General features: G+C 46.5%; 6 protein-coding genes across 6 annotated transcripts; 2 read left to right on the top strand and 4 right to left on the bottom strand.

Annotated features, from left to right (window-relative positions):
• Positions 1 to 197: 197 nt before the first annotated feature.
• CANTADRAFT_165050 (uncharacterized protein) lies at positions 198 to 1,640 on the top strand. The gene is made up of 2 exons (XM_020206344.1): positions 198 to 1,098; positions 1,356 to 1,640. The coding sequence occupies exons 1-2, from the start codon at positions 497 to 499 to the stop codon at positions 1,411 to 1,413; spliced, it is 660 nt and encodes a 219-aa protein (XP_020065744.1). The 5' UTR covers positions 198 to 496; the 3' UTR covers positions 1,414 to 1,640.
• Positions 1,641 to 1,866: 226 nt separating this feature from the next.
• Positions 1,867 to 3,984, bottom strand: CANTADRAFT_88551 (uncharacterized protein; the record flags this gene model as incomplete). Its single annotated transcript, XM_020211469.1, has 1 exon — positions 1,867 to 3,984. One exon carries the CDS (start codon positions 3,982 to 3,984, stop codon positions 1,867 to 1,869), a length of 2,118 nt encoding a protein of 705 aa, XP_020065743.1.
• Positions 3,985 to 5,590: 1,606 nt separating this feature from the next.
• On the bottom strand, positions 5,591 to 6,118 carry AHP1 (thioredoxin peroxidase; the record flags this gene model as incomplete). Its single annotated transcript, XM_020209536.1, has 1 exon — positions 5,591 to 6,118. A coding segment is annotated over one exon (528 nt), but the record flags the coding sequence as incomplete, so codon positions are not given.
• Positions 6,119 to 6,404: 286 nt separating this feature from the next.
• CANTADRAFT_37310 (mannose-ethanolamine phosphotransferase) lies at positions 6,405 to 6,974 on the bottom strand (the record flags this gene model as incomplete). Its single annotated transcript, XM_020208714.1, has 1 exon — positions 6,405 to 6,974. A coding segment is annotated over one exon (570 nt), but the record flags the coding sequence as incomplete, so codon positions are not given.
• A 434-nt stretch (positions 6,975 to 7,408) lies between these two features.
• Positions 7,409 to 7,811, top strand: CANTADRAFT_25082 (uncharacterized protein). The gene has a single exon (XM_020207318.1). It carries the CDS (start codon positions 7,428 to 7,430, stop codon positions 7,620 to 7,622), a length of 195 nt encoding a protein of 64 aa, XP_020065740.1. The 5' UTR covers positions 7,409 to 7,427; the 3' UTR covers positions 7,623 to 7,811.
• A 212-nt stretch (positions 7,812 to 8,023) lies between these two features.
• CANTADRAFT_88547 (cleavage/polyadenylation factor CFT1) lies at positions 8,024 to 12,037 on the bottom strand (the record flags this gene model as incomplete). The annotated part of the gene is made up of 1 exon (XM_020211468.1): positions 8,024 to 12,037. The coding sequence occupies one exon, from the start codon at positions 12,035 to 12,037 to the stop codon at positions 8,024 to 8,026; it is 4,014 nt and encodes a 1,337-aa protein (XP_020065739.1).
• Positions 12,038 to 13,325: the final 1,288 nt, after the last annotated feature.

The raw sequence follows: 13,325 nt of genomic DNA, 5'->3' as shown, positions 1-13,325 counted from the left end.
GACTGCGTCGTGCGCCTTGATCCAACCGTTCCCCCGGCAGATAGTAACTAGGGCCTATTGTCGGTTGCTATTGTGGATGGGCACAATGCCACCAGGGGCCAATGTTGCGGAGTAGGTCCCACGGTGGATGGCCCCACCCGGTGCAGCTGCAATTCTCTGCAATAACCTCGACTGCCACCGACACCCACTCCTCGAGACAGACACATCCGTTCGTAAGCTCGCCGCCAGGAAGAATGTGGAACGAGCAGGCTGGTGAAGGGGGCCAGCGCTTCCTGCACAGTTACATATTTTTTACTCAACTGGGGAATCCCGCAGGTGGGCCGCCGCTAACGTACCTGAACCCTGGCCTGGCCTCGCAACCAGTGGAGGTAAACAAACTATTCTTAGAAGATTTTGCAATTTTGCTCCCGACAGACTCCATGAAAAAACTATAAAAGGATGGCCCCGCTCCACCATTCGTCTCTTCTCATCAACACATTTCCACTCGCTAATCACAATGAAGTTCTCCTCCGCCGTTTTATTGACCGCTTCTGCTGGTTCCGCTATGTCTGCTGCTTTGTACAGTAACGGTACTTCCACCCACACTGACATCCAGACCACTGTTGTCACCATCACTTCTTGTTCCGACAACAAGTGTTCTGAGATCCCTCAAACCACTGGTCTTACCACTGTTACTGAAAACGAAACCGTTTACACCACCTACTGCCCACTTCCATCTACCCAAGCTCCAGCTCCAGCTCCTTCCAAGGACCACGAGCACGAGCACGGTACCAAGACTGAAACCGACATCAAGCACACCGTGATCACCATCACTTCTTGTGCTGACAACAAGTGTACTGAAGTCCCACAAACCACTGGTGTCACCACTGTCACTGAAAACAACACTGTCTACACCACCTACTGCCCACTTCCATCTACTGAAGCTCCAGCTCCAGGCCCAGCTCCAACCAAGGAAGCTCCAGCTCCAGCTCCATCCAAGGAAGCCCCAGCTCCAGCTCCAGCTCCATCCAAGGAAGCTCCAGCTCCAGCCCCAGCTCCATCCAAGGAAGCTCCAGCTCCAGCTCCATCTAAGGAAGCCCCAGCTCCAGCTCCAGCTCCATCCAAGGAAGCTCCAGCTCCAGCCCCAGCTTCTTCTTCTGCCAACCCAAGAACCGAAGCCCCAGCTGTCACCACCGCTAACGGTGCTAACGCTGTCGCTCCAGCTTTCGCTGCTGGTTTGATCGGTGCTTTGGCTTTGCTCTAAACGGTCTAGCTACTGCATCTTGAGGATATCCCAGAGGCTAATTTTTCTACTATAATTTAAAGAACTTATACTTGCACGGTAAAGTTGTTCGAACGGTTATTTTAATTTCTACTATGTATGTTCGTTTTGTTCATATTGTTTTTCGGGTTAGTAATAAACTTACTAGGTAATCATTTGTCTGTAGTTGCAATTGTCTGAAACCGCGCTGGTGGCTGCAATGTTCGCTCCTTCGCGCGCGCTGCACCCAACGCTAATTGTTCCTGTAAGGAGGTATTTTTTCGCTACCAGTGCTAAGCCTAGACTCACGCGCGTAAGCCACGCGAGAATGTGCCGCGAATTGCAACCAGAGGGGTGCAAACAGGTTGCCCTGGGTCAATGCACGCCACGGACACCACTCCTATGGGGTCTGCGAGCATCCCAAGCTGTTTGCGAGTCTACACCGGTCTTGGCTGTTGTGTTTATTAATACCTATTATTGTTACAGAACCCGCCTGCAGGGTGTTTTGGTTGTGGTGGTGGTGGTGGTGTGGTGGTGTCCGCAGATGCACAGGTGGTCTTGGTGCTTGCACATGCAGCCCCAGATCCCAGATGGCAGCTTGGTAAATGCAGACGCTGCGGGCGCCGCTACAACACGGGGTCGTCGCCCAAAACCAAGTCGTCCCAACTGTCGTCGATCACGATTTGGGGGTGAGCTGCGGCTGCCGCCTCTTCGTCCTCCGGTTGTGTCTGGAGTTTGTCCAAAAGGGCATCGAAATGGGTGCTGTGTCTGTATGCGTTCAATTCGGTGATTCCGTACGCCTTGAAGCTGGTGAGCCCCGTCTCCGTGTTAATGGGCGACAGGAGCTCGAGGTAGATGTCTCGCACAGGGATACGGAGGTTGACCATACTCACAGGCATGCGGATGTGGGTGATTGCCTGGGGGTGGTTGACACGGGTCTCCTTGACCTTGACGAACTTTTCCAAGTACCGGTTGTTGGTGGTGTCTGCGTCAAGCTGGTACCGCTGGAGATGCTCGCGCAACTGGGTTGCGTGGGCTGCATTGCGAGGCTTCACCCACACTGCCACCACCCGCGGCGCAGACACACTGTCGCCCTCTGCATTGACAGGATTAGCAAGCACAATATCGGTCAATATCACCGGACTGAACATGCGGACACCGAGCGTGCACCGATTCGACTCACACTGCCACCCCTGGCCATTGTCCAATAGCACGTTGTTGGCGTTGTATTTCCACACGCCTGGGCTCCGACCCACTAGCCCACCAGAAGCTCCGGACAAATAGTCGTACCATCCAAAAAATATCCGTCTTCCCAACGACTTGCTGGAAGTGGGTGCTCGTGCGCCCGATTTGGTAAGAAACCCTAGAATGCGTGCTCCTAGTCCGTAATCTGCATAATTGACCTTGATGGCGCCCTTGGCGAACGTTTCGAGCAAATTATTCAAAAGAATTGTGTTGGAGGCACTGCTGAAACGGGCACCAGTGGTGGTGTTGTGGGCATGATCAACCGCTGTGAGGTCGTCAATCACCTCGTTTATCTTGCCAAAAATGTACTTGTTGTTTTGCTCGAATTTCTGGCGGAGAATTTGCTCCAACTTGTCCTTTGAAATTTGCTGGAGGTTGAGCCCCCCGGCCCTGGTCTCAATGTAGGCATCCAACGAGGCTTGGTTGGACTCGAGGAACAGGGCCCACGACGGGTTGCTGGAGGGAGAGTGGCCGGTTTTGTTGCTGGTGTAGGTGTCGACAAAATTGTACAAGTATTTGTGGAACTCCGGAAGAAAGTGGATCTTTCTGTCTTTGATGTAGACTGGCACATGCTGGGGGAGCGACGCCACCAACTGATCGAGGAGATGGGCCTGGAGCGACTCCACGGTGCTGGACAAGCCGTCGAAGACCGCAAGCTTGGCGTTGATGGCATCGAGCCTGTCGTGGTTCACGGTGGAGTTGATGGACGTCTTCAACGTCTCGAACTCGTGCGCAAGGTGCTGGAACTGCTGGTTGTCGCCAAGTAGCGATTTTTCCACCGCATGGAACTTCTGGTTCAACGATTCGAACCTCGTGTTGAGATTTTTGGCCAAGCTCTCGTGGTTGGCATCAAGGAAGTCCTGTCTCGTCGACAACCCGCTGGTGATGTCTGACAACTGGTCCAACGCACGGTCCACCTTGTTGAGCCGGGACGTCCACGCTGGGCCCAACGGCTGACTCACTGCGCTTTGTCTTAATAGGCTGATTAAGTATGCCAATATGAACACCAACAAGGTGATCCCTCTCCAATCCTGGCCGAGAAGGGTATCAGAGGACCCTTTATTGTGCGTAGGGGGCTCATCTGTAGTGTGCTCCTCAGCAGGCTGCTGCTGGGGTTCTTCGGGCACTCCCAGCCGGAAACGTTCCTTTTCGTCCTCGTGGATGCGTTCTTCGCCATCGCTGGCGTCATGGTCGTAGCCGTCTTCGTCATCGCTTTCGTTGTAGGTGTCAGAGCCGGAATCAGGGCTGTAGCTGTCGTCAGAAGACTCGTCCAGCTCGAGGAAGTTCAATCCGTTCTTTCTGTAGAGCTCGTAGTAGTGGTTGATGTTGTTTGTGTCCAAGTCATCCACCGACTCGTCGTGAGCTATCTCGAGTATCTTTTCGTCAGTTGGCACCAGCCTTCGAAGAGGTCTGGAGGGACCAATCTGTCGGTGGAGATGGATGGATGCATCATCGTCAGTGTCGCCATGGACCAATGGGAGACGAGGGAAGCCGGCCATGGTGGTGAAGTACGCGTCTAGGTGCAAATGGAAAACATTTGATGATGCGAAATGCACTGATACAATAAGAAAAGATTGGACTTTGCGAATAAGCGAAACACCTTCAGTGACTGAAAGGAAGACACTTGGGCGATGCTCGATTGAACTCTTCGGGGACTATGAAGGTAAGATCTCTAAGCGATGTTCAGTTGGGTAGACTTTCGTGAACAAATTATTCGTAGTCTGCACTAGTGAAGTTAATGTTAATTGGACTATTTTAAAAGAGATAGTGATTGCACTTTAATAAGTTAGTAGTCTTCAAGAGACTAATGATACTCCTAAGTGATTGATCATGCTCAATAGGTTAAAAAGTAAGCAAATTTACTCTAGTGATACTCAATGGTTTGAACTATATTATTGAGTTACTGATGTTCAATTCTGATTCTTACAGTAGCTACTGATTTAAAAAGATTAGAGATTTGCTCCTCCCTGATTCTGCGATATTTGTCGTCCGACTTGTTCCTTGTAGCATGCAATTTTCATATTAGTGTGGTAATTATATTCCACAGATACCGGGTGCTCAATTTAGCTCCAGTCTCATTATTCCTCTACATCGCTGTTTTCTCTGATAAGTTCCTGTTCAGCGTTTTATGTACATTATAAATTATTTGGGTTACCCATCTGAATCGATTGTGGCCGATCTAGTCGGGAAGAATGTACGAAAGCAAATAAATAATTGTTTAGAGGTTCTAAAGAAATAGGGGTATCAGGAGTAGTAAGAGAATGTAATCAATGTACACTTCGTGTCGTTGATACCCACTGAATTGGGCTTATGTGAATATTTCATAATGTGGTTATATCAATATATAAATCTCCATTCAAATAAGCTGTGATCATATCAAATAGACACACTAAAAAATCCATATTACAATACTTTAGGTCTCTAGTCCAAATTAGTACAGCAGAAGCCCATTGGCACGAAGTGAACGCAGTAGATGCTATTCACCATCAAGCTCAATCTCCCATCAATGAATCACTAGCACAATGCATACTAGTTAGCATAATCACTTTCCATCCAGGGTTACCCTTTAGTATTACCTTTTATGGTCATTACGTAGATCGGCAGGGTCTTCATTCCATACTCGACAAGTAAAGAGAATGACGGTTTTATCATAACGAATGAATCGAGAAGGACTAGTCCATCTAGATATCGTCAACTCTTAGTAGGGTCAACTTTGTGAGCTAATCTAGACCACTCTAGGGAACAAACCTCCAGATAGTTGCACTACATATATAATATTTAATAATTCCTAATATTTCAGTATAGAAGTCACCAACACTCTTAAATAGTTCAAATCACATCATTCGAACCCATCATCAATACTCTCCAATTGGCCCCACAGAATGAATTTTGCTCGCTGGAATTGTTGAGAAAATCGATTTTCGATACGCACCACCTGTGCCCCACAAAATAATCTTGCTCACCGAAATTGTCGGAGCTAAACCCATTGGCTGTTTCTCCGGACGGAGATCGGTGGAACTAGCGTGAAAAATGCAGCGCAGCCAATCACCTTGACCGACTCTACATCAGATACGTCAAAATGCAATTTTGTCACTATACAGTCAATTAGAGTCTTTCCAAGAGAGTCTCGGACTTGGAGATCTCGGAGAAGCCCAAACCTTCTTCGTTCTGCAAGAAGGCGATTTCACCATCGTCAACAATGGCAGCCCATCTGTTGGTTCTGAAGCCGAAGCCGGCAGAGGACAAGTCGGCGGTGTACTCGTCACCCAACTGCTTGGAGATCTGGGCCAATGGGTCGGTGGCGAAAACCACGTAGTTCTCCTCTTCCTTGTAGCCCAATGCCTTGCCCCAGGCGGCAAGCACGAAGGGGTCGTTGGCGGACAACACAATGATTCTGGACACACCCTTGGCCTTGAACTCCTTCAAGTGGGCCAAGTAGTCTGGAATGTGTTGCTCGGTACAGGTGGGGGTGAAGGCACCAGGCACGGCGGTGATAACCACCTTGTTGCCTGCAAACTCCTTGGCGAGGTTCAATTCGATAGGGTTGGCGCACGCGGTCACCTCGCTGTTGGCGTTGGTGTAAGGGATGTACTTAGGGTTGATGGAGGTGGGGAAGTTTCCGGACATGGTGACGAGTATGAATAAGATAGTGGTGAAAAGTGGCGGGATCCACCCCCATTTATAGTTCCTGCCCCACTAGCCGCCATGGTGTCGCCACCACCGCAACTGTCAGCAAATGCTGGCCAGACCAGATCGGCGGCTTTGTGGGGCCCTTCGGAGTTTCGCACGCCAGATACACGGCAACGGTGGATGGGTAGCCACGTCCTATTGGCTCATGTGTATATTAATAAGCTAAGAGTCCAGACTTGCTGTTGACTGGCCCCAATTAGTTGCGGGGGGGCCTCACAGCCAAGCTGAGCAACCCGCCCCCCGTGGTGCCTAAATAGGCTCCAAACAACAAGGTCACGGGCCATTGTTGCCAGGGCCTGTCCCAGTCGAGCGGGATGGGAATCACACCCATCCAGGTGCCCACGATGGCCATGAAGCTGGAGGCAAGCACCAGGTTGCTGAAAATCAAACGGTACACCTGGGTCACCTTGAAAATGGCTGTAAACGCGTGAAGGTCGATCTTGAACACCACCAAGAGCGGGTTGAACACGAGCACCGCCAAGTGGAGCGAGAGCAACATGGTCTCAGGGAGGTGGGACGCCAATGGCGCCCCAAACACCAACAATACCACGAATACTGGCACGCTCAACACGACAGTGATCAAAAGTGCGCTGGCAACCAACAACGGCACGTTGGTCAGTTTGGGCGTGCCAATGGCGTTCAACAACACGAGGTCGTAGAGAACCTGGAGCGGTACAAGTGTAAACAATCCCTTGAGCAACACCGTCCTGATGTCGGAGGTCAATCCGTACGCCACCATGCCTGCCAACACCAAGAGGTTGTGGACGGGGACGGTGACAAGCGGGTGTTTGATGGCGGGAGCCGCCTGCCTGGACTTTGCCGAGGCGCTGTCGTCGTCGGGACGGCCGTCTTGGGGCGGCTCGTTCGCCTGGAACGACACGGATTTGGCTGATCTCTTGGGCATGATGGAAACAACTGTTGTGCTGGCTGGTGGGTTTGGTGCACGTGACGTCCATCTGAAGATACCCTCAGATCGAGACCTGGGGTGGTTATTTCGGGAGTACTATATTGGGGAAGCTATTATTAATACCTGAGTAATTATCCTTTATAAATAGCAGAAGGTGAAACATACGAGCTGGCTCAATTGGTCTGTATTGTAGCACAGGAGTTATTCTAGCTACTGCTGCCACGAAAGCGGAATTGCAAAATCAAGTAATGTCTAATTTGCGATAATGCTACTCAGTCTTCCTGGTTTACATGCATGATTATGCTTATTGCTTCGATTCATAAATTAATATCCGTTGTAGTGATTATGTTTTATTTTGGTATTTTTCAAAGGTTTTACGAAAATTTTGAAAATCCTCAAAAGGCTGTTAAGGCGAGTAGAACTACTAAATATTCTCGATGCAGATACATTCGCTGGGAAAACAATAAATTAGAAATCACGGACTATTCTTACCCTAAACTCGTTTACAGTCTGCATCCTAGTGTTCTGGGGCTCGAGTAAAGAATTGTTTGTGAGCCTTCTCGAACTACGTCAGGGTTCTTTGAATTTTTAGTAAGGGTTCTTTCAAGAGATCCCTGCCTATTGTTGGGATCTGCAGTGGAAGCAAGTTGAAATTAGAACATTTGAGTGGTTAATCAGTAGTGTGGCAAATGAAAGGAACGAGAGCTGTCGATAATCAGATAGAACATTCAGCAGATTCGACCACTCGTGTTACGGACTTCTACTTTAAAGTTCAAAAAGGGTGATGCTTACATTTGATTTGGCTCATCTAATTGGTCATTGATGGTATCCAACCAAGTAATGGTATTATTCAGACCAAGCTTTTGATTACATAGCGGACGTACCTAGATAATCCAACACTCCCATCAGGATCTTTCTATTATACATTAAAACCTCTTCACCTATAAATTCCTCAATACTATCTCACACTCGATGAGATCCTTCCAGATCTCATACATTCCCTGTTTTGAGCCTACCTTGCTGGCAAGATAGTTTCTTCTATCGATGTTCAATTTGGCATAGCCTCTGATGACATCGTAGTCCAAGATTGGCTTGGTGTTAATATCGTTCATGGTCACAGACAATCCACCAAACCTATTCAATCTCGGGTTCAATCCACAGTAATGGTACTCCTTGTCAATCAATTGTTGCTGAATGATGTACAACCGTCTATAAGACGCCTCGCTCAACGGGAAGACATTAATAAAGGACCCATCGATTGTAGACGCAATGGATTGGAAATCTCCGGTTAATCTAACACCCTTTTTACCTTGTTCATAATCGTACGTTTCTTCCACCTTTGGAAGCGACCTCATACAAGTGACAGAAGAGTTGACCGCAAACGACGCTTTGTTGATTAATCTCTGTCCATTGAGTGAGGAGGGATCTTCAGGGTCGTACTGCACCAAGTGAAGGATGTTGTTATTATCAGCAATCAACACATAAATGTCCTCATCTTTCACAATGAAATCAGCACAATTGACGTCCAAGGACTGTAAGTCTTTGCCCAACATTATCATTCTGAAGGGCTCAGCATCAAAGCCTACAAGCCAAATACTCTTCAATGAATCTCCTAAAATCAACAAGTTTCCAAAACTCTTTGATTCCGTCACGTAGACCGAGGTATCCAAGAAGGCAACTGGAACAACACCATCATCTTGCAAGTCTCTCACAATAACCTTTTGACCCTGGGAAACCAAGAATCTTCCACTTACCTCACACACCGAAGTCACAGCACCTCTGGTGTCCTCCTTGAAGACCTCCTTGAACTTGTGGTTAGTTTCAGGACGGCCAGGCTCGGGGATAATGTCAATAATTTCAAGGATTAAAAACGAACCATTAGAACTCAAATCCTCCATTCTATATTTACCAGTACCGATCACAATAAACTCCTTCTTATTCTTGAACTTTTTTACGGATGAACCAACATCCAAAGCCATTGACTTGATAGTCATACCGATCTCATTGTCCTTCAATTCAACGCTATCAATAACACTCCAATTGATTGGTGAAATCAATTTGATTGATCCCTTGTATGATAATGCGCCTGGCTTGGTTTTGTCAATTCCGACAATAGGGTTGTTTTCTTCATCCAAACAGTCGTATGGGATCTCTGTGAATGTAGAAAGAACATAAGCATTTGAAGATTCATGGTAAGTGATGGATTTGATCAGTTCTCCGATATGGATTTGTTTTATTGGCCATGTATTCTCATAGTTGAAGTCCAAAGGTAAATTTCCAATTCTGGCATTTTTATCATTGTCAAGGAAAATCAAACCGTTTTGGACCTTGGAATCATCGTATGGAGCAACTGAAACCACGGAAATCTTCGTGAATTTGAAGATTCTTGGAATGGAATGGGTGGGCTTAAGAATTAAGAATGGCGTTACACCTGTCACAAAAATACCAGTGTATCCATTCAAATTAGGAAAGTAAGCCATTCTTCTTTCAATTGCAGTACCAATAGAGTAAGCAGTCATGGAGGCTCCTGTAAGTGCTAAGTCCTTTTCTTTGACGAATCTATAGTTCTCCCCATCGTGGAAAAGCTTGTACATAAGGACCTGACCCCCAATAGTTAAAATTGTAAGGTATTCTTCCTTGTGTTTTTCGTCTCCTAATTCGTTCAACATCACTTGCTTGATAAACGGATCAGGATCAGACGAGTTTGGATCAAAGAAGCCTAATGTCAACTGATCAGTGAAAATACTAACGTCATTAAGCTGGTAACACCTTTGGTTATGGAATCTATTGAACGCCACTATTCTGTTATCACCAGTTACTAGTATAAACGTTTTGGTTTTGATGTCAGATACAGGAGCAGACTTGGGGTCGGTTGCATCTTCAAGTTTGCTAGCTGAACTGTGTTTTCTCTTCACTCCTTTATTCAACAATAGGTTGACATCCTTCAGTACCGCATTTAATAATGTAGAATTGGTGATATACCCCGAAGTGATGATTGTGTCGTTAAGAATTTTTGGAATTTCCAAGGTAGTGTAGGTTTCGTTATAGGTATTGATGGCAAAGATTTTGACGTCACCTCTCGACAAGAATAACATCAAAAATTCATCCTTCAATGTAGTGTTAACTATTTCATCATCCTTGATTTCGTCGATGGCCAAGAGCAATTTGAAAGAACTGTCGTACAATCTAATGGCTTTGGAGGTGATTTGCAAGATAAATTTACCATTATTCAACTCATGCATTGCAATTGTCGATTGATCACTAATGAAGTCGTCAGAGCTTAATCTGGCGAATGACTTTTCAAACTGAAAAATGTCGGATTTGGAATTAACATCATCAGAGGTGATGAGGTATTTCTTGTTGATGGTCCACATTCTGTTGATTTGAGAAAAACTAAGGGACGAAGATATCGTGGGGTGAATACTCGGGGTAATGATATTCAACTTTCCTTGTTCATGAGTACCACCATTGGAGATAATGGAGACTTCATCAAAGTTGGGGTTTCTAAGCTTGGATTTATACTTTTCTGTATTGTAGTAACCCAAGGTGAAGTTGGAAATAGGTCCATTGTTGACTAGCTCATCGTGTTTCGTGTACTCAATCATGGAGTTAGTGATGACCACCTTTTTATTGCCACCATCTTCTTCTTCCTCGTTGTATAAGTCTTCATCATCGTCCATATCTTCTTCCTTGTTGATTTCTACCTGTTCCTCACGGGTCTTATGTGATTCTTGATAGTCCCAGGAAATTAAGGGACTGCTACCATTGGCACTTCCAATGAACATAAGATTGTTGTCGAGGATGGCTGTTTCGGTGACAAAGGCCGCCTCTATATTTTGATAAGCACTTTTATCAATTGGCTCTATCACGAAGCTTTTGATCGCCTTACCATCAACCTCAAAATTGACGTAGTAGAACCCACCGCGTTCCATAATCATCAACAATCTATGGTCCTGAGGAATTTGCACGAAGGATGAGCCCTCTAATTTCAAGTTGAGGTCGGTCTGGTCTGCGTAACTCTTGGAAGAAGCGGTGATGGCGGAGGTGAATGCATTCACCGCTATTCTTCTGACAATTCCTCCGTTGTCTACATGAATCAACTCATTACATCCCACAAGTAAACTACCGTTCAAAGGAGCTTTCAAGGGAATAATTCTATCAATGTCGTATGGTAAGTTCTCAACCTTGAATACAGAGACTGCGGTTTTCGATATCACATCTAATGTAAGAACCATGAATTGGATATTGTCTTTGACTTTTGGTAAGATCCCGGCCCAGGTGTTGGACTTCAGAGATAAAACTCCCATGGTGGGTTCTCTGAAATGGTGGAGGAATTGCAAGTCGACGATGTTGCCGATGGAGGATTCCAAGTTCTGCGCATCGACGAGGAAACTGGAGTCAAAGAGCTGGTCAGGGACTTTTTCACGGTTTGGGCTGTCTGCGTCTGCGTCGTCGTCGTCGTCGTCATCTTCGTCATCGTCCAAGGTTTCAAACGGCAAGAACGTCAACAAGTTCTTGAATCTCACACAACTGATTGAGTTGAAGGTGGGCTCCAACAAAAGCAGGGTTCTCGAGAGCTTCTCGTACGTGGAGTTCTGGATCAAGTTCTCGTAGAAATGGAGCGATACCGTCGAGATTGTGTGGTTGTAGTGGTCCCATTTAATGATGGAAAACTTGGCAAACTTGGTGGCTACCATCAAGTAGTCCAACTCGGGGTTTTCGATAGTCCGGAGCGGTTTTAAGTCTGTGATAAGCCCGTGGAGCTTGTACTGCTCCACAAGCTTGAGGTGGTGCTGTGGTTGGCCAGGCTTGGCCAGCTTCAATGTTATCACTTCAAACACCTGGAGAAGCGTGGCTTTCCCCACGATGAGGTGCTTCACCGATGGCGAGATGAAGTTGGCACCCACGCAATGGCTCACCCTGGTTGGCTCTATGAACTCGTGGTATGCGTCCATGATGGTGAAAAGGTTGGTGGTAAACGCTGGGTGGAACTGATGTTAAACAGTAAAGATTTTACAAGTGCAGGTTAAGAGAGGTTTTTTTGTCACTGGTTAGCGCTCACCAAAATCATGGTAGGGAGTTTCCTGCCATGACCCGCCAGGGCCAGAAGTGTTGGTAGTGGTGTGACGGGCTTGGAGTGCCCGTAGAATGAATATTCGGAGTCGGATGGCTAATTCTGGCCGCAGGCACGAGGGCACTCGTGCGTAGCGGAGGTGTTTTATAAGAATAAGCAGTAAAAACCAGGACACCCTCGCCGTCGGGGGGAAAATTGGAAAGGAATTGAGCGAGATGGCGGAAACCTTTGCGGTTGTGGATTTATGGAATGTTAGGCAAAGTGGGCTGTAAACAGCCATAAAGCGAGATACACGTAGCTGAGGCTCTAGGGAGCAGACTTTGTATGAGGATGTGGTTAATAAATGGGCTTTCTGAGGTGTAGTGACGGGTCATTTCTGGGAATGTCCATTGTTAGAATACCAACGGAAACAATACCAGAATAAAAGTTTCTATACTCTTCTCGGCGATCTGCTTTTCATCAACCCTTCGCTGGCATAGCTCCAAGTCTATTCTCTGTTAGTAGAGCCTCCTCTGCCTACAGTTCTAATCATCCTCCCTATACCATACTGTCACTCTCTGGAGGTGCTATTAGTGATCCATTACTAATATTCCATCTGTGTGTTGTCTCTTACTAACGCAGGCCACTTCTAGGAAGCGTCTAATCTTGGTGTGTGGGAGTGGTCGAGGAGGTACAAATTAACCTTACATGAAATAATAGCCAACACTATCCAAAGGTGGTAAGAACCACCCGATTGGGCATATACTGCACATGTGGTAGAAGAATGAAAAATACATTTATCAGGATAACACAGAGAAGATACGAGAGATTAACAATACCTAATAAAGGTGAAAGGATACTGCACATGTGGTAGAATCAAAGAGTACATTATCTGACCAACACATCGTGATATACGAGAGATTAACAATATCTAATGGAGGTGTAAGGTGGCACCACCCAATTGCGAACACCAACCAGAATATGTGCAACTGATAGAGATGGTCATGGCCATTGACTGGACAATCTCCGACAATTGAGGAATACTATTATTGTAAAGCAACTGAAATTAAAGGTTCTAGAATCTTTTAATTATAATTGAACCTGTTTTCACCATGCAATACGGTGGTGCCTCAGCATTGAGGATATACGAGGAGTGGTCTCTCAATACACAACCATAGTAGTTTCTGATG

The sequence above is a fragment of the Suhomyces tanzawaensis genome (assembly GCF_001661415.1).
Source record: "Suhomyces tanzawaensis NRRL Y-17324 unplaced genomic scaffold CANTAscaffold_2, whole genome shotgun sequence".
Classification (NCBI taxonomy): Eukaryota; Fungi; Ascomycota; class Pichiomycetes; order Serinales; family Debaryomycetaceae; genus Suhomyces; species Suhomyces tanzawaensis.
Note: the sequence above shows the minus strand (reverse complement) of the source record. Positions and strands in the feature narration are given on the sequence as shown.